Source organism: Micromys minutus, assembly GCF_963924665.1.
Source record: "Micromys minutus genome assembly, chromosome: 14".
In the NCBI taxonomy this organism is placed as follows: Eukaryota; Metazoa; Chordata; class Mammalia; order Rodentia; family Muridae; genus Micromys; species Micromys minutus.
Genome location: NC_137983.1, coordinates 2,295,039 through 2,320,791, shown reverse-complemented (window position 1 = coordinate 2,320,791; position 25,753 = coordinate 2,295,039). Strand labels below are relative to the sequence as shown.

At 55.4% G+C, this 25,753-nt stretch overlaps 3 protein-coding genes across 6 annotated transcripts in view; 2 read left to right on the top strand and 1 right to left on the bottom strand.

The window, feature by feature from the left end:
* The window catches only part of UNC13A (unc-13 homolog A), a gene marked incomplete at both ends in the record, with an annotated part of 44,607 nt that extends 38,488 nt beyond the window's left edge, over positions 1–6,119 (bottom strand). For all 3 annotated transcript variants that reach the window (XM_080928830.1, XM_080928832.1, XM_080928831.1), the window contains one exon: positions 6,098–6,119. In XM_080928830.1, coding sequence (XP_080784956.1) covers positions 6,098–6,119 — 22 coding nt within the window. The remainder of the gene's footprint in view (positions 1–6,097) is intronic.
* A 4,784-nt stretch (positions 6,120–10,903) lies between these two features.
* On the top strand, positions 10,904–24,749 carry JAK3 (Janus kinase 3). Of its 2 annotated transcripts, none has more exons than XM_080928400.1 (25): positions 10,904–10,971; positions 12,536–12,728; positions 12,894–13,017; positions 13,925–14,036; positions 14,153–14,298; positions 14,521–14,806; positions 15,181–15,303; positions 15,384–15,541; positions 15,629–15,740; positions 16,249–16,435; positions 16,783–16,907; positions 17,004–17,135; positions 17,728–17,812; positions 18,127–18,254; positions 18,700–18,832; positions 18,959–19,110; positions 19,212–19,362; positions 19,861–20,000; positions 20,112–20,301; positions 20,456–20,580; positions 20,659–20,831; positions 21,475–21,592; positions 21,795–21,905; positions 22,516–22,632; positions 24,616–24,749. In XM_080928400.1, exons 2-24 carry the CDS (start codon positions 12,545–12,547, stop codon positions 22,621–22,623), a joined length of 3,303 nt encoding a protein of 1,100 aa, XP_080784526.1. In that variant the 5' UTR covers positions 10,904–10,971; positions 12,536–12,544; the 3' UTR covers positions 22,624–22,632; positions 24,616–24,749. The 2 variants fall into 2 exon arrangements, with proteins under 2 accessions (XP_080784526.1, XP_080784527.1); XM_080928401.1 differs by lacking the exon at positions 24,616–24,749 and adding an exon at positions 22,756–23,009.
* On the top strand, positions 23,109–24,948 carry INSL3 (insulin like 3). The gene is made up of 2 exons (XM_080928402.1): positions 23,109–23,878; positions 24,616–24,948. Exons 1-2 carry the CDS (start codon positions 23,704–23,706, stop codon positions 24,807–24,809), a joined length of 369 nt encoding a protein of 122 aa, XP_080784528.1. The 5' UTR covers positions 23,109–23,703; the 3' UTR covers positions 24,810–24,948.
* Positions 24,949–25,753: the final 805 nt, after the last annotated feature.

The window sequence follows — 25,753 nt, the reverse complement described above, 5'->3', positions numbered from 1 at the left end:
CATCTGGCCCATGGGCTCAACCCTCCCCTTCCCCCAGCCTCCCTGTGAGCCCTTGACCCCAACTCAAGGCGCAGGTCTCTTCTTCCAGGATGACATGTTCTTATGGGGGATGGGGGACAATCCTGAGGCCCTGACTTAGCTGTCACCTCCCTCAGTCCCAAGCCTGGTGTAGGCGGAGCCTTGGGCAGATCCACCTGTCCCTCCCTCGTCCCTTCTTCAGCTTTCCCGCTGTCCCTTTTCTTCCCAGGTCTGTGTAGACAACATGCAAGAGTCTGCACAAACCCAGAGCCCAGGGAATAATACGCATGGAAGGCCAGGCTCTGCCGTCTCCCCAGTCCTTACTCCCAGAAACCATCAGCACAGCTGGCTCCTGGTGACTGGGGACAGCCCATGAGAGACAATCTTATACACATGAAAGATTTCTACTTCACAAATAACAACACGAGCGGGCAAACACACACCACACACACACACACACACACACACACACACACACACACACACACACGTTCTGGACCTTGAGATTCTCAGTTTTCGAGCTCCTACACTATCACCCTGCCCCTGCTGAAAACTCATTTTAAAATGACAATAAATGTGGCTTCGCACCTAGTACACAAGTGGTTGTGGTGCAGGAATGGAGGAAGAGAACGGACTGAACCCGGACTGAGGACAGGCTGTGTTCATGTCCCAGGGCAGTGTGAGCATGGCTTGCAAGTGAGCTCTCAACCCTCATCCTCAGTACACCGTTCTTCTGCACCTTCCTGGGCCTCCAGGCCGCTGTCCCCTGCATCTCTGTCCAGTCCTCCCTCTCCATACCCCAGCCTCTGAGCAGCAGGCCCAGTCTGAGTGAGGTAGGACTCAGGAAACCCAGGACCAGTGTGAGGAAAGTCTGTAGAGGAGAGAGGATTGGAGGGGGGGGGATAGCCACAGGGAGGGAGGAGCCTAGAGGAGGGGGTGAGGTCTGCAGTAGCCTGGTGTGGAAGCTTCTGGGAGAGAAAGGAAGTTTGATAGAGGGTCTGGGTGTTCAGAAAAGGGTTGGGGTGTCTGTGCAAGAAGTCCATGTGTCTGGGGGCAGAGAAGGGTGTCTTGGAGCAGTGGATGTCAGAACAAGAGGAGGGGGATGTTGTCTGGGGGGAGGATGAGTGACAGCTGGGGAGGGAGAATGTCAGAGCAGGGGAGGGAGAGAGTGTCTGGGGGGAGGGACAGGGTGTCAGAGCTGGGGGAGGGGAGGGTCTCTGGGGGGAGGGACAGGGTGTCAGAGCAGGGGGAGGGGAAGGTGTCTGGGGGAGGGACAGGGTGTCAGAACTGGGGGAGGGTATCTGGGGGAGGAACAGGGTGTCAGAGCAGGGGGAGGGGAAGGTGTCTGGGGGAGGGACAGGGTGTCAGAGCAGGGAGAAGGTATCTGGGGGGAGGGACAGGGTGTCAGAGCAGGGGGAGGGGAGGGTCTCTGGGGGGAGGGACAGGGTGTCAGAACTGGGGGAGGGGAAGGTGTCTGGGGGAGGGACAGGGTGTCAGAACTGGGGGAGGGTATTTGGGGGAGGGACAGGGTGTCAGAGCAGGGGGAGGGTATCTGGGGGGAGGGACAGGGTGTCAGAGCAGGGGGAGGGTATCTGGGGGGAGGGACAGGGTGTCAGAACTGGGGGAGGGTATTCGGGGGGGGGACAGGGTGTCAGAGCAGGGGGAGGGTATTTGGGGGAGGGACAGGGTGTCAGAGCAGGGGGAGGGTATCTGGGGGAGGGACAGGGTGTCAGAGCAGGGGGAGGGGAAGGTGTCTGGGGGGAGGGAAAGGGTGTCAGAGCAGGGGGAGGGGAAGGTGTCTGGGGGGAAGGGACAGGGTGTCAGAGCAGGGGGAGGATATCTGGGGGAGGGACAGGGTGTCAGAGCAGGGGGAGGGGAAGGTGTCTGGGGGGAGGGACAGGGTGTCAGAGCAGGGGGAGGGTATCTGGGGAGAGGGAAAGGGTGTCAGAGCAGGGGAGGGGGATGGGAATCTGGGAGATGCAGGTCTGGGGTTCCAGGCAGCGGGTGTCTCTGGAGTAGAGGGTGGGGTCAGGCTAGTGCAACTGCTCCGTGTGTGTGTGTGTGTGTGTGTGTGTGTGTGTGTGTGTGTGTGTGTGTGTGAACACGTCCCCAGTCATTGTCTCATTACATTCCGCCACCTCCCAGTGCTGGGGTCAGAAGCGGAAGCGCCTGCTCAGCTATTTATAGCACATCAGAGGCCGCCAGCGGTTCAGGTTCTGGCACCTTTCATGTCCTCAGTTTCCCAGCCTGGGCGAAGGCAGGGCTGCCCCTCCCTCCTATCCCTTGTCACAGGAACTATTTGTATTCTCTGGCACGCAGCCTCGGAAGCTCGGATCCGTTTTCTGATAAGGACGACTGTCTGGGGAAACTCGTCCAGATCCACAAGGCAGGGTGGGAACCTGGCCCTAGGGAAGCGTCTGGAAGGGCACAGGGCATAAGCAAGGCCACCAGACCTTCAGGGAACCATGGATGACAACAGTAGAGATGCTGGCTTTGAACTGGGCACTGGGGAGGGACAAAGCCAGGGCTGTCACTTCCATTGCACAGTAGCAGGAATGAGACAGGAGGCAGGTCCCTGCTGCTGGATAGTGTCAGCTGTAGGGCAGCTGGGAACTGCATTTTGCAAAGGTTTCTGGGAAAGGAGGAAGGAAACAGATCATGGAGGTCAAGCACCTCACATTAGGACTCAGACTCAACCTTCCTCCCCAGCCCACAGCCAGCCAAAGAGTCCTCTGCTCCTCCCTGTGTGGCCCTAGAAGTGGATGACCTTCTCTGGGGCTCAGTTTTCCTCGGCTGTGTAATGGGGTTGCTATGATAGATGGGCAGGTTTGACTCTGGTACTATTCAAGTTTCAAGGCAAATTTATACCCACACCCCACTCCCTCCTCCTTCCCCTCCCTCCCTCTCTCCATCCCTCTCTTCCTCCCTCCCTCCCTCCATTCTCTGTCTGTGAAGTATTTATGGAACCTTTAAGGCCTACACTTGCCATCCCAGAACTCCAGAGGTTAAGGCAGGAAGATGAGTTCAAAGCTAGCCTCTGCTACCCAGTGAGGTCAAGAAATGGTGGAATGTGACCCCCCCCATAGTTGTTTGATTGTTTGTGGATTTTTTTTTTCTTTCTTTGGAGACAGGGTTTCTCTCAATAGCCCCAGCTGTTCTGGAACTATAGAGAGATGAGAACTCTGGCCTCAAACTCACAGAGATCCGCCTGCCTCTGTCTCCCAAGTACTGGGTTTAAAGATGGGCACTATTATGCCTGTCTAAAATATTTCTCTTCCTTCCTTCCTTCCTTCCTTCCTTTCTTTCTTTTAATGGAGGAAGGAGCTGGGAGCTAGCTGTTATGCAAAAACTAAAACTTGAGTTCTGATCCCCCGGAGAGCCAGACTGGATGTGTCCTCTGTAACCCCAGCTCTAGGGAAGCCGGGACAAGTGAGTTCATTGGCCAGGCAATCTGTGAGCTCAGTTTCAGTAAGAGAGTCTGTCTCAACAAAGGGGGTGATGCCTCGGCAGACTTCTTAGCAGAGGCTTGCCACCAAACCAAATGACCTCGGCACCTGGGATCTGCGTAGTAGAGGGAAAGATCAGATGGCCAAAAATTGTTTTTTTGGCTTTCACATACCCATATACATGGCTTCTTGCAAAGTCAGGTGAGATCACAGGTCTAAGATGTGTGTAGTGTGTTTACCTATGAGCAAGTGTGTTTCAGGAGGTGTGGTCAAGTAAGTGCCTGTGTTGGGATGGAAAGGGATCTTTCTTCCTACACCTTCTTTTAAAGATTTATTTATTATATATGAGTACACTGAAGTTGTCTTCAGACACACCAGAAGAGGGCATCAGATCTCATTACAGATGGGTGCTGGGATTTGAACTCAGAACCTCTGGAAGAGCAGTTAGTGCTCTTAACCACTGAACCATCTCTCCAACTCCATTTTCTTCTTGTATGTATGACAAGGCTCATTTAGCCCAGGCTGGCCTCACCTCCTGAATCCCTGTGTCTCTTAAGTTCGGAGATGATTGGCATGTGCCAACAGGTTTGGTGTATGCAGTGCTGGGGATGAAACACAGGCCTTGGTGTATCCTGGGCAGCACTGTATGAACTGAGCTGCAAGCACTGTACCAACTGAGCTGCAAGCACTGTGCCTACTCAGCTATGAGCACTGTACCGACTAAGCTATGAGCACTGTACCGACTGAACTGCAAGCACTGGACCGACTGAGCTATGAGCACTGTACCTACACAGCTATGAGCACTGTACCTACTCAGCTATGAGCACTGTACTGACTAAGCTATGAGCACTGTACCTACTCAGCTATGAGCACTGTACCTACTCAGCTATGAGCACTGTACCGACTGAGCTATGAGCACTGTACCTACTCAGCTATGAGCACTGTACCGACTAAGCTATGAGCACTGTACCTACTCAGCTATGAGCACTGTACCTACTCAGCTATGAGCACTGTACCGACTGAGCTATGAGCACTGTACCGACTGAGCTGCGAGCCCTGTAGCAAGCACTAGGTATACTGCGTCTCAGCTCCTGCTATCTCTGTGTGTATAGTAAACATCCTTTAGCATCCTGTGCGCACAATCTAGATCTGTATCTGCAACATGGAAACTTCTATTGCAGAGGAACCTGGAGCCCTATGTACCCAACGGCAGCCCTAGCCACAAGGGTCCGTGGGAAGGTCGTGGGTGGTTGGCATGAAGGTATTCCCTGACAGTAAGGTCCACTAGACACCTCCAGGCCCAGCGCCCCTCTCAGGCCCCACATGAACCTCTCTGTCTGTTTCCTCTCCCCAGAGCCCTACCCTTCTCTCCCTGCTCTGCCCACTGTGGTGTCCAGGGAATTCAGTATAAATGTCGACCAGGTCTGGCTTTCTGGAAGCCTCCTTTCTGAGGCTGCCCGCCCTCCACCCCCGCAGCCGAGCCTCCGGTTTGCGTCAGAGTTGGGGTGACGCCCCCCCCCCAGGAGGCAGGATGGGAGGATGCGGGTACAGAGAGCTGCCGAGGAGAGGAACCCTTTTCATTTATTGCTGGGTCTGTGGGAGCCGTCCAGAGGGGCCCCTTCACGTTCAGCTTGGCTTACTTGCCAGGCCCTGGAGGCCGCGACTACCCGGTGACCCTGGGCAATCGGAACCTTCGAGGCACAGGCTCAGAAAAAAAAGCGTTCCTGTTCCTTTAAGAACATCCGCATCCAATTGACTAGAGCCTAGCTCCGCCGGGCGCGGGCGGGCGGGGCCGGGTTTGTGAATGGAGCAGCGAGCGGAGGGGGAGGGGGTACGGTTAGGGGGAGGGGCAGAGGGGCGGGGCCATCCAGGGCCACGCAGCCGCGGAGCTCAAATCCGCACACCCGCCGCCCAAGGTCTCCCGCCGCCTGAGATCTGAGGGGGATGGAGACTCGCCCTCGTTCCTACACAGCCTCCTGGAGGTGGGAAAGGAAAGGGCGCAGGGGGTTCACCCACACCCCTACAGACTCAGAGCTCACCACAGTATCGGTACGCACCACTACCTGGCCAGTCGGTCGCCCAAGGTCTCCCGCTGCAGTTAGCTCGAAGCCATGCCTAGCCCCACCCGGAGCTTCGAGGGGTGCAGGGGTCACACCTCTCCCGCGGTTCCCTCCCTACCCCCCCACCAAACGCGGAGCGTAGGCCTGGGCGTGGGCCTCGATGCAGATGGCGTTTTGGCCCCAAAATAGCTGCCCCCCCACGTCTCCTTCCCTCCCTCCAGCCCTAGGGGTGAGGCAGAGAGGGAGCCACGAGCTTCCACGGAGCCTGCTGCACTGTTCAGGGCACACTGGGGATCGGAGAGGTTGTCCCTACGCCCAGTCCGGGCCCATTACCCCCAAAACCCCCACCCTCGCGTGCACGCTTCACCGTTTCCTCAGCCCCTTCCAGCGTGTGCCCAGCGTCTACACTGGCGGCCCCGAGCCTCGCATCCACTCGTGTGAGCGACAGGCAAGATCCCTAGGGCTGATCCAAGCGCACCCTGAGGCGCGCACCGGGGGTCCCCTCTGCGGTGCAGCCCGCCTCAGCGCACCCACGCGCACCCCGCACCTTGCCCACGTCCACGCAGCTTTTACCTCCCACACACAGCAGAGACATGACTCCAGGCGGCCAGAGCGCGGCGGGCGCAGCGCGGGGCTCAGGGCTTACGCCGGGGCCCGGCCGCCGGCCATGTCGCTTCAGCACCGGGGGCGCGGACAGCGCCTGACGCGCGCTGACGCTAGAGCGCGGGCGGAGCCGAAGACGCGTGACGGGGCGGGGCCGGGCGGACGCCTTAAAGGGCTGGAGAGCCGCGGGGGTCCTGGCCAGGTCGCTTCTGCTCTAAAGCTCTCCCGCACAGCTTGGATGGGTCTTTCTGTCCATGCTCCGCCCGCCTAGGTTTCTGTTTCCCTCTCCGAGCCACCTAACCTGTGCTCTTGTTTTACATTCTCCTGGGTAACGGAACTGCTTTTTGCTGTCAATTCCCATCTTCAACGCTCCAGGAAGCTGTCCCTGATTTCCCAGTACGGAATCGTATCTGTTTAGTTTTGGATTTTTGGTTGTTTTTTGCTTGTTTGTTTCATCCGGGTTATGACACGTGTGAGACAAGTGCTCTACCTTCCCTGTGTCAGGCATGCACTCTAGCATGAGCACATATCTCTACCCACTTTGTAACTTTATTTTTTGCGGGTCATGGAAGGAATAGATCTCTGTGAGTCTGTGGCCATCCTGGTCTGCATAGTGAAATTCTGTCTCTAAAAACCAAAACAAACAAAATATTACATTTATTGGGTCTGGAGAGCTGCCCAAAAGTTAAGAGCACTAGCTGGTCTTCCAGAGACCCCAGCCTTCGGCTCCCAACCATCCACAGACATGGAAAAGCACACATGCACAGTAAATAAAATACATTTTAAAAATAAATTACATCATTTATCTATGTAGGAGTGAGGTCACAGCGTTCATAGAGGTCAGAAGGCAACTTTCAAGATTTGTTTCTCTTTCCAGTATGTGGGTTCCAGGATAGAACTCAAGTCCTCAGGCTTGGCAGGAAGAACTCACTGGGACATCATGCAGAACCTTATTGATTTTCTCCCGTGTGTGTGTGTGTGTGTGTGTGTGTGTGTGTGTGTGTGTGTGTAAGAGAGATTGTATGTGTCTTTGTATATTCACAGAGTGTGTGTGTCCATGTGTCTGTGGTGTGTGAGTGTGTTTGTATGTGTCTATGTGTGTGTGCTTGTATGTCTGTGTGTGAGTGTGTGTGTATCTGTGTATCTTTGTATCTGTATGTGTCTGTCTGATTGTATGTATTTGTGTTTTGTGTGTGTGTGTGTGTGTGTGTGTGTGTGTGAGGGTTTGAATACACACCTGTACATGTGAGCCCAGAGGATAACCTCGGGCACTGTTCCTCAGGCACAGGTCACTGATTTATTGCTATCATAGTTGTTCTTGGTGGCAGTGACTTACCCACCCTAGGCTCATACCTTAGACAGGCATCCAGCTCTTGGGGAAGGGCCTGGTGGTACACAGCAGCAGCTCCACCTGTAGGCTCTAGAGACAGAATGGCTTTCTCGGGCTTTGATGGCCAACCTGGCACCTCCACATTCCTGGGAACCTCAAGGACCTGTAGCTACCCAGCCATTCTCCCTGTTCTATGCTGCTCCAGTGAAAGTGAATTGCATTTATTTATGCGCATGCGTGTTTTGCTTGTGTGTCTGTGTACCACCTCAGCGCTCGGTGTCCACATAGACAGTGCAGGTGGTGGTGAGCCACCTTGTGGGTGCCAGGAATCAAACTAAAGTCCTCTGGAGGAGCTAGTGCTAACCACTAAGCTGTTCAGTCCCCCACCCCCACTCCTTTTGCAGAGTCACCTTTATGTCTTATTCACATGCATGATTAATTATGTGTTGGTGCAAATTCTGTACTCCCCTCACTGTTTATGTGGGTGGCCCCAGATGAACTGCCCCTGAACCAGCTTGTGCTGGGTCCTGATTCCAGAGCTGCCAAGCTGGCTGTCCTCCGTACCACCTACGGGGCTCTCTTGCTGGGCCTCGAACATCTATGGGAGGCCAGGTTGACCTCCAGTAGTCTCCGTACCAGAACAGGCAGAGGTTTCCCTGAGTGCTGTGTGGTTGGGACAGGAGCATCGTTCAGGCCTTGCCCAGAATCCTCAGTGACTGGCTGGACATGGCTCAAGGGTGGACCCTGTCCTACCCTACTCTTCTATTGCTGTGAAGAGACCTTGACCAAGGAAACCCTTACAAAAGTATACATTTAACTGGGGCTGGTTTACAGCTTCAGAGGTTCAGTCCATTATCACCATGGTGGGAACATCTGGATCAACAGGCATCAAAAAGAGAGACTCTGAGCCTGGCTTAAGCATTTGAAACTATGAAGCTCACCCCCAGTAACACACTTCCTCTAACAAGGCCACACCTCCTAATGGTGCCTCTTCCTGGTGAGCTATGTGGGCCATTCTGATTCAAACCCCTACACACCCCTGCCTAGGATCCCTCAGTGTGTGAGGGGTGTGGGGGGAGTCGCACTGCACAGTGTCCAAGGTTCCATCCCCAATATTCCACCCCCATATCTCCCAACTCTTGGTGTCTCAGTTTTGCTACTTGCAGAAGAGGGATTATGATAAATGGATCTTGTGTTTTTGAAGCAGCTCATTTGAGTCCAAACTTACACACCTAGAAATTCTAAGGGCTCCAATTTTTCTTCTTCTTGTTGTTGAAGATTTATTTATTTTATGTATGTGAGTAATGTGAGCACACTGTAGCTGTCTTCAGACACACCAGAAGAGGGCATCAGATCCTATTACAGATGGTTGTGAGCCACAGCGTGGTTTCTGGGATTTGAACTCAGAACCTCTGGAAGAGCAGTTAGTGCTCTTAGCCACTGAACCATCTCTTCATCCCAGGGCTCCAATTAAAAGTACCTGTTTAACTTCTTGAACATTTTAATTAGCTATCATCAGTAAGGCAGAGGTGAGGTTACTTCAGGATGGAATGGGGGGGGGTTACAGGCCCTGCAGGCTCCCATTGCCCTCTTGCTTCCCCCAAATTTAATTCCTTTGGTTTTCTTCTTCTTGCTCTCACAAGTGTTGCTATGTTCCATGTGCTTTGAACTTTCTGTGATAGAACACAACAGGTACCTTTATCTTCTTTAAAAAATTTTAATTTATTTGGTAGCACAAGGGTTAGTTGTATAGCCTGAGCTGGTCTGAAACTTACTATGTAGACCAGGTTTGCCTCAGACTTACCATGTAGACCAGGCTTGCCTCAGACTGGCAGCAATCCTCCTGCATGGCCTGAGTGGTGAGAATGTCACACATGTGCCACCATGCCTAACCAAGGCCGTGCTGATGTCTTCTTCATGTCCTATATGGGTAAGGCCAGAGAAAGATGTCTTCTGTCCCACTGTGTCACCCTCTGCCTTCTTCCCTTGAAACAGGGTCTCTCACTGCCTGGAGCTATACTGGTGGCCAACAAGACCCAGCCATCCTCCTGTCTCTATCCAGCTTTTTTACATGGTAACTGGGATGAAATCTCAGGTACTTGTGCTTATACAAGTGCTCCACCCCTGAGCCACGCCCCAGCCCTCTCACTGGGGGATTCTAGGCAGGGCTCCACCCCTGAGCCACGCCCCCAGCCCCTCACTGGGGGATTCTAGGCAGGGCTCCACCCCTGAGCCACGCCCCAGCCCTCTCACTGGGGGATTCTAGGCAGGGCTCCACCCCTGAGCCACGCCCCAGCCCTCTCATTGGGGGATTCTAGGCAGGGCTCCACCCCTGAGCCACGCCCCAGCCCCTCACTGGGGGATTCTAGGTAGGGCTCCACCCCTGAGCCACGCCCCCAGCCCCCTTACTGGGGGATTCTAGACAGGGTGCTACCAGTGAGCTGGGTGGCACATCTTGGTTTGTTCTGTCAATCTTCTGCCTCATCCTCCGCATCACACCTGCTATCACTTCATGTTTCCATTCCTGGCGTGTTTCCACATTTCATCCCCTCCCAGACGGATTGGCAGCCCAAGAGGCCTAACCTGCTGTGTGCGGCAATTAAAATGCTCTGAGGCACCCGGAGAGACATCTGGGAACAGAACTTGGTGTGCTTTAGGGGATCACAGCTGCACAATTCCTTCTCCCGGGGATCACTCTTAGTTCTGCTCCATGCAGCAGGCCCACTGGTGACAGATGGGTAAACGGAGGCACCAGGGTGTGGGCCACAAGTGGGTCCTCAGCCTATTAGGAATCTGAAGATGTCAGCAGAGCCAGGGATGGAGGACTGACTTCTGCCATCACCCTGAGGCCTTTTCAGAATCCTCCAGGCTGTCCCTGTGGGTCCCAGTGATGGAACTCAAACCAGTCTGTGTGGCGATAGCCTACACCCCTCAGCCATTTCGCAGGCCCCATCTCATAGCTTTTGAGTAGAATAGAAGGCGAGGTTTTCAGAGGAAGTGGGAGCACGCGCAGCATGCAGGCGGGCTTCCCAGGAAAAGGCCCCTCTTAGCTCATTAGGACTGGGCGACCCAGAGGTTTGGGTTTTTTTTCTGCCTGTAATTTTTTAACATTACTCAGAGTGTCTTTTTGGAGGTTAAAGGTTGGGGGCGGAGTGGAAACTGAAGCCTGAAGTGTGTGCTGGCCGCAGCAGGTCCCGGCCCGCGCAGGTCCAAGTGGCTCCAAGGACACACATGGACAGGAGCCTGGGGCGGGAGTGGCAATGTGTGTGTGAACTCAGGTCCCCAGCAACACCCCTTCCTTTCTGTCTCTGCCCTGCTCCTACCCCAGAAAGGTGCCCAGCGGCACCGGATTTTAGTCTCCCACCCCCCACCCCGGCCTCCTGCCCCGCCCCGCCCCCAGGGCGCCCTGACTTTCCGTAAATGACGGCGGCCAGGAAGCTCAGGGGCCGCACAGGAAGGAGCAGGGACTTTCCTGTCGCAGCCCTGACTGCCCCCTGCCTCCGCGAGGCTGCAGGTAGGAGTGCGGGGCGCGGCTGCAGGGCGCGGGGGAGCGGGCGCGGGAGCGGGAGCGGGACGCTGCCTAGACACCGCACTGGCGGTTCCGCAGCGCGCATGCGCCACGGCCTCCCCGCCCCCACCCTTTGGTCCTAGGAGCGGGAGGTAAAGGGCCCCGAACTTTTCTTTTGGTATAATCTCATAATTCTTTAATATTTGTATCTGCGTTGTTGTTTTATGTCTTACATTTTGAGGCTGGCTCTCCGTCCGTAGCCCTGCTGGCCTGGAAGTCACTATGTAGCCCCAAACTCATAGCAATCCTCCTGCAGTTTTCCCAGGAGCAACAAAATTGGGGAAAGACGGTGGTGGTGGTGGTGGTGGTGGTGGTGATGGTGATGGTTTTATACTTTTATAACATTTTAATCTGTTTTATTCTGTGTGAGTGTGCTTTGCACACGTTCGGAGGTCAGAGGACAACTTGCTGGATTCTTCCACCATGTGAATCCTGGGGACCAGCAGACTTGGTGGCAAGCGCCTTTTTTCCCTAAGCCATCTTGGCCACCCTAATTTGCTTCTTGAGACAGGGTCTGACCTTGAACTGGTCTGTACCACCACTTCTGGTAATGGGTTAATGACTTTTTTAAGTTCTTGATTTGAGACAGGGTTTCTCTGTGTAATCCTGGAATTCACGCTGTAGCTCAGGCTGACCTTGAACTCAAGATTCGATTCACCTACCTCTGACTCCTGAATGCTGGGATTAAGGGCATACACCACCACTGCCTTCCCAGATTTTTTTATTTTAAAAAAAAATTCAGTCTCAGGCAACCCAGACTGGCCTTGGACTTCTAACTTTCTGCCTTCACTTCTGGAGTTTTCTGGTAATAAGTATGCCTACTTTTGTTGTTTATTATGGGAGGGGTGCACATGCGTCGGTGCACCCTTTCCACCGTGTGAGCTTTGGAGGTAGAACTCTTTGGACTTGGTTGTGAGACACCTCCCTGACCTTGCGGACTGTGGTCTGAGCAGCTGAGGGGCTATTTTCTGTCTTTTCTCACATGCTCAGGCCCCGGCCCTCAGCAGTTCTGAGGGGTGGGAGGCATATTTGCATGTAGGCCTCTGCTGGGAACCTCCCTGCAGTAAGGACCAAAGAGGAGCATAAAATAGATGTTGGATTTGGGATTAAGTGGGCTGAAGAGAGACTAGAAAGGATTGGGAGACAACACAGTCCCCTGAGTTGTCCACAGACTCATGTGCAGGGCATCCATCACAGAAGCTTCTGGTTCCCACCCAGATGATCCTGTGACCTTTAGACCCATAGGGAGTAAGACAGCTGTCCCCATCCCTCTAAACACCTCTGCTTCCTGTTCAGGCCTGTTTCTATATCTGCCATCAATTGCTCATGCCTGCCTGGGATACTGGCTTGGCTGGCTAGGATATGGAGGCTTGTGGATCAATCAATTGGTGTTGTCTGCTGGGGTGCTGAGAAGTGCATAGACCGGAAGACACCGAGTCCCCAGCTTGTCTGTCACTTGGGGGCATGTGGCTCCTCTTCCCTCTTTCAGTCACACCTTCTGACTCTCCAGGTTCTCGTCATGGCACCTCCGAGTGAGGAGACGCCTCTGATCCCTCAGCGCTCTTGCAGCCTCTCCTCCTCAGAAGCAGGAGCTCTGCACATACTCCTTCCTCCCCGGGGACCTGGGCCTCCCCAGCGACTGTCATTCTCTTTTGGGGACTACCTGGCTGAGGATCTGTGTGTGCGGGCTGCCAAGGCCTGTGGTGAGTGGGTCCCTAGATGACCAGCCCACTTATTTGTGGCTGAGGAACATCAGTTGGGAAAAGGAGCGCTTGGGCTTTGAGGGGTGCATAGGAGTTTGGTAAGGGAGGATCCTGGGCTCGGCCTGTGTTGTTGGTTGATGACTGATGATGGACCCATCCCTTCAGGCATCCTGCCTGTTTACCATCCGCTCTTTGCTCTGGCCACCGAGGACTTGTCTTGCTGGTTCCCCCCAAGCCACATCTTCTCCGTAGAAGACATGGACACTCAAGTCTTGGCCTACAGGCTACGGTAGGAAGTGAGCCCCTCTATTTCTCTTCAGCGTAGTATTTCTATTCAGTCTATAGTAGAGTCTCTTGAGACCAGAGAAGTTAGTTGTCGTAAAAATAAAAAGTGGTAACCTTTTATCCCGAGCTAGTGCCGGCACCGTTAGGGCCACATGGCACTGTGAGGTATCTATCTCAGTGGCTCCACACTGTCCCCAAGTACTCTCAGACCCAGGTGGTCCAGGAGCCGCTCTAGTGTGGCCTCTCACCACGCTGGTCTCTAGAGCCGGTTCCGGCACCAGAGGACTGACTCTAGAAGTAATGGAACTAATCATAATTTATCTCGGATTAGTATCTCTCCCGGAGGCTCTCACCTAGCCGCAAACTCTTTGGTTCCAGCTACTGGGTAAAGTCAGGGCTCTAGAAGTCCAGCCTATCCCGGCTCCCTGCCATGGACTCCGCTCATACTCCTAACAACCGTCCTCTGGTAGTTAAGGTATAAACTCCTAACTACCTAGTAAAATCACGACTCAATAAGCTGTAATTTATCAATCAGATTTATACGTTAAATTCTCAATCCACAATCCATCCACACATTCAATAAGCTTACAACCAGTTGACAAAGATATAAAACGCCCACCTAGATAAGACAATCTATAGAAACCGTTAAGAATAATATATCTACCTATCACCAATTAAGACCACCCGGATCTAGATCCTCCTTCTCCAGCTCCGAGTTGAATCTCTTCCTTCCTCCTCTCTCCCGCCTTACAAAAACTTTGTCCCCGCCCCACTCGACTGTCCAATCATATATCGCCTTGACATCAACGTACAGTCGGGCTGTTTGCTGTAGGCCGTTCGACACTTCAGTGACCCAACTTGGGCTCTGGGAAGCCAGACCTGAGTAGACCACTCCCTTCTGGAACCCACAGCTTTTATTTCCCTGACTGGTTTGGGCTGGAGACATGTCACCGCTTTGGGCTGCGCAAAGATTTGACCAGTGCCATCCTTGATTTACATGTTTTAGAACACCTCTTTGCCCAGGTTGGTATTCTTCTGTGGGGAAGGTTCAACCGAGGGATGGGGGACCCCAAGGCAACAGCATCCCAGCTCCCAGGACAGAACCTCCTAACCTAACCACCCTCCTGTGGCTGACCCAGCACCGCAATGACCTGGTGAGTGGGCGCCTCCCAGTGGGCCTTAGCCTGAAGGACCAGGGAGAGTTCCTGAGCCTAGCCGTGCTGGACCTGGCCCAGATGGCTCGTGCGCAGGTCCAGCGGCCAGGAGAGCTGCTGAAGACTGTCAGGTGAGGCCCTGGGGCCACCTCTCCGTGATTTCCTTTGGCTGCGGACCTGGGGTCCTATCATTTTCCCTATCGAATTCCTACACATACCTCCTTCCCAATGTCGACTTCGGCACCCAAACCCTCCGTCAGCCTGCCCCTGACGAAAAGGTCCCCAATGTATGTCTCCTGTATCCTTCGGGCCCCCTCCCCACCCTAAGAGCTCCGCATGTCCCTCACCCACAGTTACAAAGCCTGTCTGCCGCCCAGCCTGCGCGACCTAATTCAGGGCCAGAGCTTCGTGACACGCAGGCGCATCCGCAGGACCGTGGTCCAGGGGCTGCGCCGCGTAATCGCCTGCCAGGCCGACCGCTACGCGCTCATGGCTAAGTACATCCTGGACCTGGAGCGGCTGCACCCAGCGGCCACCACCGAGGCCTTCCGCGTGGGGCTCCCGGGCGCCCAGGAGGAGCCGGGGTTCCTGCGTGTGGCGGGGGGCAACGGCATCGCCTGGAGCTCCGGGGACCAGGAGGTGCTGGGACCCGGTCTTAAGGAGCGGGATCTGCTGGGAGGTGTGGCAGCTAGTAAAGAAGCCTTTCAGGAGGAACCAATCAGGAAAGAGACCAGTCGGGGCGGGACTGGCTGCACGACGGGGGGTGGGGTTAATTAGAGGCGTGTCGGGGGTGGAGCAACCAGGGACAGGACCTGGGGGGCGTGGCGAGAGGCGTGGGACTAGTTAGTGGGCGGGGCCTGACAGAGAGGGATAGTCTGGATTGGGTTGGTGGGCGTGACCTGACCAGGCCAGTCTTAGTTCCTCCCACCCCCAACTCCGTCCCCAGTAAGTGGAGGTGGGAAGGAGGAAGAACCGGAGGCTGTGCTGGATCAGGTCTGTCCTTTCTTCCTCAGCTTTTCCAGACCTTCTGTGACTTTCCCGAAATCGTGGATGTCAGCATCAAGCAGGCACCACGCGTGGGTCCGGCAGGGGAACACCGGCTGGTCACCGTCACCAGAATAGACGGTCACATCCTGGTGGGTCTTGGCACCCGTTGTTCTGCTGCTGACCCTGGGAGCGGGTGGGCTCCGTTGTTACTGACAGTTCTCCTGCGCAGGAAGCCGAGTTCCCTGGGCTGCCTGAGGCGCTGTCCTTCGTGGCCCTCGTGGATGGGTACTTTCGCCTGACCTGCGATTCCAGACATTACTTCTGCAAGGAGGTGGCCCCGCCACGGCTGCTGGAGGAGGAGGCTGAGCTCTGCCATGGTCCCATCACGTGAGAAGCTGGGGTCACAGCGGGATGGTGATGGACAGCGGAGACTGGAAACTGTCTGAGTTGGACCTTGCTCCTGTTCTGGTCTAGGTTAGATTTTGCCATCCACAAGCTGAAGGCGGCTGGCTCCCTCCCGGGCTCCTACATTCTCCGACGCAGCCCGCAGGACTACGACAGCTTTCTTCTTACTGCCTGTGTGCAGGTTGGTTCACTGCTGGTGCCAGGATGGCTTCCTGGGGGAGGTGACACCTGTGCTGGGACAGAAAGAGGAGTTTCCATTTTTCCTTGAAGAATACTGGCCTGTAATCCTAGAATTTAAAAGACCGAGGCAGGATCAAGTTTCCAGGCCAGCCTGAGCTACATAGAGAAATTATGCATCAAACAACGTGTGTGAATGGGGAGTCGTCTCAGGGTGGAAAGTTTTTTCCACCGAGCCTGAGAACACAAATTTCACCCACGGTGTTCACAGGTGAAAGGGCAGAATGACACCCATAAGTTGTCCTCTGAACTCCACATGTATCTACACAGAAACACACATAAATGAATGTAGTTTTAAGAATGTAAAAAAGCTCAGGGAACACATTCCAGGAAGGGGTGGGGGTGGGGGGCAGCATCCACAGAGGTTGGAGACAGAACTGAGGTATATAGTCTTCCAGGAAGGGGTGGGGCTTCTGCTTCACACCTGGTTCAGGTCGAGGTCCTCTTTGCAGACTCCTCTTGGCCCTGACTACAAGGGCTGCCTCATCCGCCAGGACTCCAGTGGGGCTTTCTCCCTGGTTGGCCTCAGCCAGCCGCACAGAAGCCTGCGGGAGCTGCTTGCAGCCTGCTGGCATTCTGGGCTGCGCGTAGACGGCACTGCCCTGAACCTCATATCTTGCTGCGCCCCCAGACCCAAGGGTGAGTCGGTTTTTCTCCCCCAAGCAGCCAAGGACCAAGGCGATTAGGACAGAGAACACAACTTTGGAGACAGTCTTCAGACATGGAGTTGGTTATTTTCAGTTGGCCACCATCTCTCACTTCTTCTCATGGGTGAATGTCACTAAGGCGAGACCCTGCTGGGACACGTGTCCCCACTGTGGTGTCCTGGCTGACACAGACCTTGGCAGCCTGGAGGCAGCTTTCAAATCAGCCCCAAATCTGCATCTCAGAAGCAACTTTTGGGGGTGCTCCAGGCCTAGAATGGGGAGTCTAAATCTCAGAAACCTTTGCTCCTGACCTCTGACCTTTGCTTTCTTGCCACCCAGAAAAGTCCAATTTGATCGTGGTACGAAGGGGCTGCACCCCCGCACCTGCCCCTAGCCGTTCCTCATCCTGCTGTGCCCTGACGCAGCTGAGCTTCCACACGATCCCAGTAGATAGCCTGGAGTGGGTAAGGGTCCCCAGAGTGGAATCCAGGGCTGGGGACCTTGTTGGAGAACATGGAAGCCACCATCAACTGTTCCTGCCTGGGTATCTCTCCCCACAGCACGAGAACCTGGGTCATGGCTCTTTTACCAAGATCTTCCGAGGCTGCAGGCAGGAGGTCGTGGATGGTGAGACACATGACACGGAAGTCCTCCTGAAGGTCATGGACTCCAGACACCAGAACTGCATGGAGGTGCGGCAGGGACCGGGAAAGAAGGCCATGCGTAACTGCATGGAGTGGGACCTGGCAGGAAGCTTGCTGAAGCGTAGAAGTTCAATACCAGACCAGGGGACATAGTGGGACGCCATCAAACCAAAGTCGAGTGTAGCCACACCGAGCTTGGCTGTAAAACACAACATGAGACTAGAGAAGAACATGGTGTGTGTGTGTGTGTGTGTGTGTGTGTGTGTATGTATGTGTGTGTATGTATGTCTGTGTGTGTGTATGTCTGTGTGTATATGTGTATGTATGTTGTGTATGTATGTGAATGTCTGTGTATGTATGTGAATGTCTGTGTATGTATGTATATGTCTGTGTATGTATGTGTATGTATGTGTGTGTACATGCAGTTGTCATGTCCAACTGATGGTGAACATGACATCTGCAAGACCAAGGGAGGGTGAAAGTTCAGCTCTTCCCCAAGCCCATCACATCATGAGAGACTTGAGGTAGCTTCTAGTGGGACTTCCCACCCACTCTGGGCCCAACAGGAGCTGGTTAGAATCCTACTGGGGACTGATGGAGAGGAATTCATACATCTTCTGCTTCCCCTCTCTGTCCCCAGTCCTTTCTGGAAGCTGCGAGCTTGATGAGCCAAGTATCCTACCCACACCTGGTGCTGTTGCACGGAGTCTGCATGGCTGGAGACAGTGAGTACCACACCCCACACCAGCCTTGACCCCTGCTCCACCTTGCCCCATCAGCATGCCTCTGATGCCCCATACGTACCCACCTCACACCCCAGGCCCACACCCAGGCACGCACCCCTTTCCACCATGCTGCTAATTGCTATGCAACATCGCCCCTCCCCCTCCCCCCTTGCGACCCTCTGTCTTGGCTTAGTTGTGTCTATTCAGTGGGGCTTATAGGAAACAGAAGTCTAGCCTGAGCTAAGAGCAGGGGACAGACAGATGGGGGCAGAGCCTGCTGGGCCACCACCAATCCACTCTCCCCCTGTCCCCAGGCATCATGGTGCAGGAATTTGTGTACCTTGGAGCAATCGACACATACCTGCGAAAGCGTGGCCACCTGGTGCCAGCCAGCTGGAAACTGCAGGTGACCAAGCAGTTGGCATACGCCCTTAACTACTTGGTGAGTGTCCGTGTCCGTGGAAGCTTCCTCTACGGATGGGGAGATGGGAGTAGGCTCTGTGGTTTGTGTAGAGATCGGTAAGCACACCATCGAGGGAACAGGATGTGCGCAGGCTCAGAGGGTTGAGAGCATCAAGGGAGGGCGCTGTGAAGCCATGGGTGTCGGTTGAGGGGGCACTGAGCGAGGAGGCCAGGAAGAGTGAGGGGTGGGGTTCAGAGATGGAAAGTGGCGAGAAGAGGGGGTGTCTTGAATGGTGAGGGGCTTTAACTGTCCCTAAAGCGGTGGGAAGGTAGGGGTGGGTATGGCCAGTGTCAGAGGAGGTTAGGGTTACACATGTCTTCAAAGCGTGTTCTGTCTGGGCAGCATCAGGCTCTGAAGGATGCAGAAGAGTTTGCTTAATAGTACCTGTTCATCGATCACTCACCCACACTTCCCTGTGCCTTAGGAGGACAAAGGCCTCCCTCATGGCAATGTCTCTGCACGGAAGGTGCTCCTGGCTCGTGAGGGGGTTGATGGGAATCCACCTTTCATCAAGCTGAGTGATCCTGGTGTCAGCCCAACTGTGCTGAGCCTGGAAAGTGAGTACGGGCTGGCCTCAGTAGACTGCACCCTGTGCCCTCTGTATCTGCAGGCGCAGGCAGTTGGCAAAGGGGGCACTTTGTGCAGAAAGTAACCGTGACCCTTCTCACTGCCACGTCCTCCAGTGCTCACCGACAGGATTCCCTGGGTGGCCCCCGAGTGTCTCCAAGGAGCCCAGACGCTTGGCTTGGAGGCTGATAAGTGGGGCTTTGGCGCCACCACGTGGGAGGTGTTCAGCGGGGGACCCGCGCACATCACGTCGCTGGAGCCCGCCAAGGTCAGAGCCTTCTGGACCTTGTGGGGTGAAGGGGTGTCGTGAGGGTAGGGTTAAACCACGTGACGGGCATCTCAACACCGAACGGAACCCTCGCCCTTCAGAAGCTGAAGTTCTATGAGGACCGGGGACAGCTGCCTGCCCTCAAATGGACAGAGCTGGCGGGGCTCATCGCACAGTGCATGGCGTATGATCCTGGCCAGCGCCCCTCCTTCCGAGCCATCCTCAGAGATCTCAACGGCCTCGTTACATCAGGTGCTCCGGGGCGGGGAGGGTCCGCGAGCTGGGTCCAGGAAGGTTGCTGGGTCCAGCAGTCAGCGTGAGCTAAGACAGCTGCTGCAACAAGCCTGTGACTAAGACTCAATCTGCATTTGTTTTGCAATGTAGGCCAGGCTGGTGTTTTACAGTGCACCCCCAGGCTAGCCTCTCAGACTGGATTTCTCCCTGCCTCGCCCTCCCGGGTGCTAGGATTTGGTTTTATTTTGTTATTCTTAAATTTTGTCAGCATGATGTTCTCATCTGAGGGTATCTGGGTCCCAGGCTGGCAACACTGCATGGCTCTATCCCCCGGGTCCTCTTTGTGTCTGTAGCCGTTGGGGTCCCACAAAGTGTGCCTTTGCCCGGACAGTGATCGTTCCTATTCCCCACGAAGTACCCGTGGGCGTCTCATAACACAGAGAGAGAGAGATTCAGGTTGAGTTTGGAGTTGAGGAACAGAAAGATACCCCACTTACTCATGGGATCCCGCCCTAGATTACGAGCTCCTCTCAGACCCCACGCCTGGCACCCAGAGTCCCCGAGATGAGCTGTGCGGTGGCGCCCAGCTCTACGCCTGCCAGGACCCGGCAATCTTCGAGGAAAGACACCTTAAGTACATCTCCCTGCTGGGCAAGGTGAGTGGGCGGGGCTGCGGGGCGGGGCTGCGGGGCGGGGCGTGAGTTGGATGGTCAGGCCGGGGCTGGAGGCGCGGGGCAGGCGGAAACCGCCCTCTCATCCTCCCACAGGGCAACTTCGGCAGCGTGGAGCTGTGCCGCTACGACCCTCTGGGAGACAATACGGGACCCCTGGTGGCAGTGAAGCAGCTACAACACAGCGGGCCAGACCAGCAGAGGGACTTCCAGCAAGAGATTCAGATCCTCAAGGCTCTGCACAGCGACTTCATTGTCAAGTACCGGGGAGTCAGCTACGGGCCTGGTGAGCGGGAGCAGCAGCTCTGGAATAGTTCTTGTTCCGTTTCTACCCTTTTCCAGCCGGGCCGGTTGAGCAAGGCTGTTATCCCCCATGAGTCTCAGCTTCCATAGCTGGGGCTTGCACGAAGGTGCTCGAGAGCTAATGTCGCTGTCCGCAGGTCGCCAGAGCCTGCGACTAGTGATGGAGTACCTGCCCAGCGGCTGCCTGCGGGACTTTTTGCAGCGCCACCGCGCGCGCCTGCACACCGACCGCCTACTGCTGTTCGCCTGGCAGATCTGCAAGGTACGAGCAGCGCGGAGATCTGGATGGGTATTCTAGAGTCGGGGATCCCCGGCTCACGTGCTATCTCGGCCCCTGCAGGGCATGGAGTACCTGGGCTCGCGCCGCTGCGTTCATCGTGATCTGGCTGCGCGCAACATCCTGGTGGAGAGTGAGGCCCATGTGAAGATCGCGGACTTCGGCCTCGCTAAGCTGCTGCCACTCGGAAAGGACTACTACGTGGTCCGCGAGCCGGGCCAAAGCCCCATCTTCTGGTACCAGACCAAGACCCCAGACGCCACGCCCACTGAGCCCCAGACTTCCACACTCCCTCAAACCGGTCCAGATCCAGCTCCACCTCGACCTCCCTGCCCTCTCAGTGGCCCCGCCCACGAGAAGTCAACCCTGTAGCCGTGCGCTCACCTTTACAGACGTATCCGGCCCAACTGGGAGTGCGCCACTCTGTTTAGCCACGCCCCTCATTGTTCTGGCTCCACCCTCATGAACACAGTCAGCCAGGCCCTTCACGGCTCTCCTTTCTAGCTCCGCCCCTCCACCCGGACCCGCCTTTCCATGGGGTCCGCCTCTCTAACGTCATTCACTTCTATCTTACTCAGCTCTCCGGTCGCTGGCTCCTCCCCTTAGGAAAACATGCTTATCTGCATGCCTATCTGCCCAAGCACTTTTCCAGCTGCCCATCATCCAATGCTGACCCGCCCAAAGCCCCGTCCTATCCACTTAAAGTACCGCCCTCAACCTGGCCACACCCTCAGGTCCTGAGATATCCTCTCAGCTGCCTTCTGCGGGCGGTGCTACTAGTTCCTGACCACGCCCCTTTCCTAGCCCCAGCCTGACCACACCCTGCCCACGATCTTCTGGCCACACCCTTTTCTGACCACGCCTCTGTCCGGCTCTCAGGTACGCCCCGGAGTCCCTATCTGACAACATCTTCTCTCGCCAATCTGACGTTTGGAGCTTCGGCGTGGTGCTGTACGAGCTTTTCACCTACAGCGACAAGAGCTGCAGCCCATCTGCTGTGCGTCGCCTGCCCTATCCTTCTCTCAGCCCTCCCTCCTGACCCCAGCCCTCCCTTCTGACCTCCAGCCCTCTGGACTTCCAGCCCCTGTCCTGACCCCTAGCCCTCCCTCCTGACCCCTCAGGCCTTCCTCAAGATATCAGCTCCCTTCCTGACCCCAGCCCTTTCTTCTGTTCTGCCCTAACTTGCTCCTCTCCCGCAGGAGTTCCTCCGCATGATGGGGCCTGAGCGTGAAGGACCCCCGCTCTGCCGCCTCCTGGAGCTGCTTGCAGAGGGCCGTCGCCTCCCACCACCTCCCACCTGCCCCACTGAGGTGAGGGAGGCGGACCCCAGTTTCCATTCTTGATTGACAGCAGCGGTCCTGACTCCGGGAACTCTTTACAGGATGAGGAAGGCTGAGCTTCAAGGGCTTCAGAAGTGTGGTTTTCATTTTTGTTCATGGAAGGTCTTGTATCCTGGAACTCGACATCCTCCTGCCTTAGTCTCTCCTGGACTGAGAAGAGGAAGGCATGTGCCACCACAACTGCTCCCAACTCCATTTTAGTGTTTCTTTTATTATTCACTGGCTTATTCTTGACAGTGCTGAGAATTGAAGCCAGGGTCTTACATATGCTAGACAAGCATGCACTCTATGTCATGATAATTCCGGGGGGTCGCAGGCTGCTCCCAGGCATGAATGGCGCCTGTTGGAGGAGCCATGGCTGTGGGCTGGGGTGGAGTAGGTGGGGGGGTGCCTGTCATCCTAGCCATCTGTAGGCCAGGGTAGGGGTTGCCACTGGCAAACTTAGTTTCTGTTCAGAGACCCACAGGGAGCCATGGAGAGCCATGGAGCACAGTAGGGTTACTTCGGATGTGCACCATTAAACTGAGTGGAAACCACGCCTCTCGGCTCAGGAACCGCCCACCTTGCTTCCCACTCCCAGGTTCAGGAGCTCATGCAGCTGTGCTGGGCGCCCAGCCCGCAGGACCGACCAGCCTTTGGCACCCTGAGCCCCCAGCTGGACGCGCTGTGGCGTGGAAACCCCGGATAGCAGCTAGGGGTGAGCGTGGGCTTGGTTCCTATAATCTAGCTGTGCGACCTCAGGCAGGAAACTGTCCCTCTCTGGGCCCCAGCATCCCTTTATCCCCTCTGGTCACACCTTCCCATCATTCTTTCTTCCCAGAATGGGGATGTTATACTTGTGACTCCAGGCTCTTTGCCGTTGTCATCACCTCTGGAAATGCTTTACTGGCATGTCTACCTTCTGCAGAACTCACAACCTCAGGTCCCAGCAGCACCCTAGACCTGGCCAGAAATCCACCTAGACCCCCAAACTCTCTCTTGACCCTTGCTCCCTGCCTGTGGGCTTCTGGGGACTATGAAGCCTCAGCATGGCCTCCTGACAGATTGGGTTCTGGGAGTGTTTGTTGAATGAATAAATAAATAAATTCAATAGAAAAGTTGGTTTGTGGTTGGAGTTGGAGGTATAGGAGAGCTAACTTACAGGGTATTGGGGGGAAAGTGTGGGACTGGGGGGAGGCACAGCTGGGAGAAGAGAGGTCTTGGCCAGACCCCAAGGACACCTCTGTCCTGCCCAGCTGGGGTCCTTGGCTTGCCAGGAGAGCTGGTTCCGGGCAGAGGCGGTGCAGGGGGCAGAGGCCAAGGCTGGAACTAGGCTGAGCCAGCCCTGTGCACCCCAGGACAGTGCTGCAGTCACCACAACAGTCCGGAGGGAGAAGGACAGGAGAGGGACCATCTAGATGTATCCTCCCGTTTTCTAGCCTCAATTTCCCTCTTTGACAAAATCAAGTCATAAATACCTCCTCCCATCTCCTACACAGCCCAAACTGCCTCCAACAATTCTTCTGCCTCAGCTTTTCCAGTGCTTGCAAGACATATGGGCGTCACCCTTACAAAGGGGAGGGGCGCTTGGCTTCTTTTAAATGTTGGGGGGCGGCTTCTGGCACAGTGCTGCACCTGGGAGAGGAACTTCAGGGTCCCAAGCTGGACACACAGTCCCTGACCATGACCAGAGCCTCGACCTCGGTGCTGCTCGCCGTGTTCCTTTCAAGGCCCGTGGGCGGCGCGAGGCGGCTATAAGGAGTCGCCCTGCCTGCTGCCTCCCGCCACCATGCGCGCACCGCTGCTACTGCTGCTCCTGGCTCTGGGGTCCGCGCTGCGCTCCCCGCAGGCCCCCGAGGCGCGCGCCAAGCTCTGCGGCCACCACCTGGTGCGTGCACTGGTGCAGGTGTGCGGTGGCCCGAGCTGGTCACCCGAGGCCACACAACCTGTGGACACCCGCGACTGTGAGTGGGGACAGGAGGGGCGGATGGACACGCACGGGTAACTGGGAGGGGACACGCGGGCACAGTGGCGCCTGCTCCTGATAACCAAGACTGGAGTCCTCGTGGATTTTAAAATTATCATCTTCTTTTTCCTCTTTTTGAACTTTTGGGACGGAGAGTCATGAGGTCCAGGCTGGACTCAAACTAACCTTGTAATCAAGGATCACACTGAGCTTGCCTTACTTAGGCTTGAGTAATTAGCTGACTGGTGAGCCCCTACTTGGATTATTGTTCATTAAAGACAGACTCTCACTAGGAAACCTACAATTACTTCAAAGTCCCAGGAATTCACCTGTCTCGGCATCTCCATTTCTGGGGTCACTGGGATATGGCCCTCTCTGGGGAATCTGGGCAGGGACTACCTCCAGGCCCAGAAGACAGAAGATGACAGAGGTCCCTGTGCACAGCAGTGGTGGGTGATGATGTGGGAATGTATGCCCCCCTGCTGAAGCAGAGGATGCTGTCCAGGGGACCACGGAGTAAACCCAGGCGTGTAGTTCTAGGGACCTGGCCCTCCCATGACCACAAACTGGGGTGCACGGGAGGCTTATGGGCACACACAGTTGGGAGGTATGGACAGCAGCTGAGAGTTTTGTAGTCTTTAGCAGACGGTCTATATGAGCCCCTTTGTCTCTGGGCATATAATAAATGTGGTGGGTGTCAGGGAGGTACTTAAACTGACTTCTGCTTGCCCACAGGGGAACTGCTGCAATGGCTGGAGCAACGACATCTCCTGCACACGCTTGTGGCAGACGAGGACCCTGAGCTAGATCGGCTGCTTCCTCACCAGGCTTCTCAGCGCCAGCGCCGCAGCACGGCGACCAACGCTGTGCACCGATGCTGTCTCACTGGCTGTTCCCAGCAAGACCTGCTGGGTCTGTGTCCCCACTGAAGGGGTGCAGAGCTCAGGGCATGCGTCCTCAATTGCTCCCCGCCTCCCGGATGTCAATGCAACATCCCCGGATTGCCTGAAAGGCTCTGTAGTTTATTCATAGATCCCAAAAACCAAGGGCCACAGGTCCTGTCCCTAAGGAGCTCCATCGTGACCTGTGCCCACAGTCCCTGAATCCCCAACAGTCTAAATAAAAAAGCAACTTGATAAAAAAAAATTTCTGGGAAAAGCAATATGGCGGGAGGTGAGGGGCAGGCAGCAGGCTGTGACTCTGCTCTGGTCACACATGAACCTGAGGCACCAACAGGATCCGAGGGGGAACCAAGGAATGTCAGGAGCCCTTTATGAGGCTGTGAAGTACACGGGGTAAGCTCACAGCACAGTACAAGGCTGGGTTGGGACCTGGCACCCCTGAAGCACCAAATATACCAGGTACAGTGCAAAGTGTCATCCTAAGCTGGGGAGGCCAGGGGATCAAGAGTTCAAGATCTCTTGGCTCTATAGGTTAGTCTTGGCTATCAAGGACAGCCTGGGCTACATGAGACCCTGTGTCTAAAGGAATAAATAAAACAACTACAAGGTGGTAGACAGTGTGGAATCAGAACTGAAGTTATCCAGGGCTTGAGGCTGTGGGACACAGGATTGATCTGGAATGTTCCGTGTGCTGTGAAGGGAGTAAGAGAAGCAGGGATGTGCCGAGATTCACCACACTGTGTCCACCATGCCCCTTGGGAAAGAACTTCAAAAATGGATAGGGGAGTACAGTGAGAATTTGGGTTTCTTCTTTTAAAACACAGAACTCTTATAGGAAAGTGTTTTCATTTTGATCCTAGGTGTGGGATACGGGCTGCTTCAGACTGCCCACAGCAGCTGACTATGACTTGCCTCGTGCTCTAGCAGGGATGTGACTTTGCAGCTACGGATAGTTTCTGCAGTTGTGTGAA

Bases quoted from the DNA above. Each gene is read 5' to 3' on its own strand.
- JAK3 (XM_080928400.1), top strand. From the start codon at position 12,545: ATGGCACCTCCGAGTGAGGAGACGCCTCTGATCCCTCAGCGCTCTTGC. The intron at 15,304-15,383 runs GTGGGTCTTGGC...TCTCCTGCGCAG, and splicing joins GAATAGACGGTCACATCCTG to GAAGCCGAGTTCCCTGGGCT. The intron at 15,741-16,248 runs GTTGGTTCACTG...TCCTCTTTGCAG, and splicing joins TTCTTACTGCCTGTGTGCAG to ACTCCTCTTGGCCCTGACTA.
- INSL3 (XM_080928402.1), top strand. From the start codon at position 23,704: ATGCGCGCACCGCTGCTACTGCTGCTCCTGGCTCTGGGGTCCGCGCTG. The intron at 23,879-24,615 runs GTGAGTGGGGAC...GCTTGCCCACAG, and splicing joins ACCTGTGGACACCCGCGACT to GGGAACTGCTGCAATGGCTG.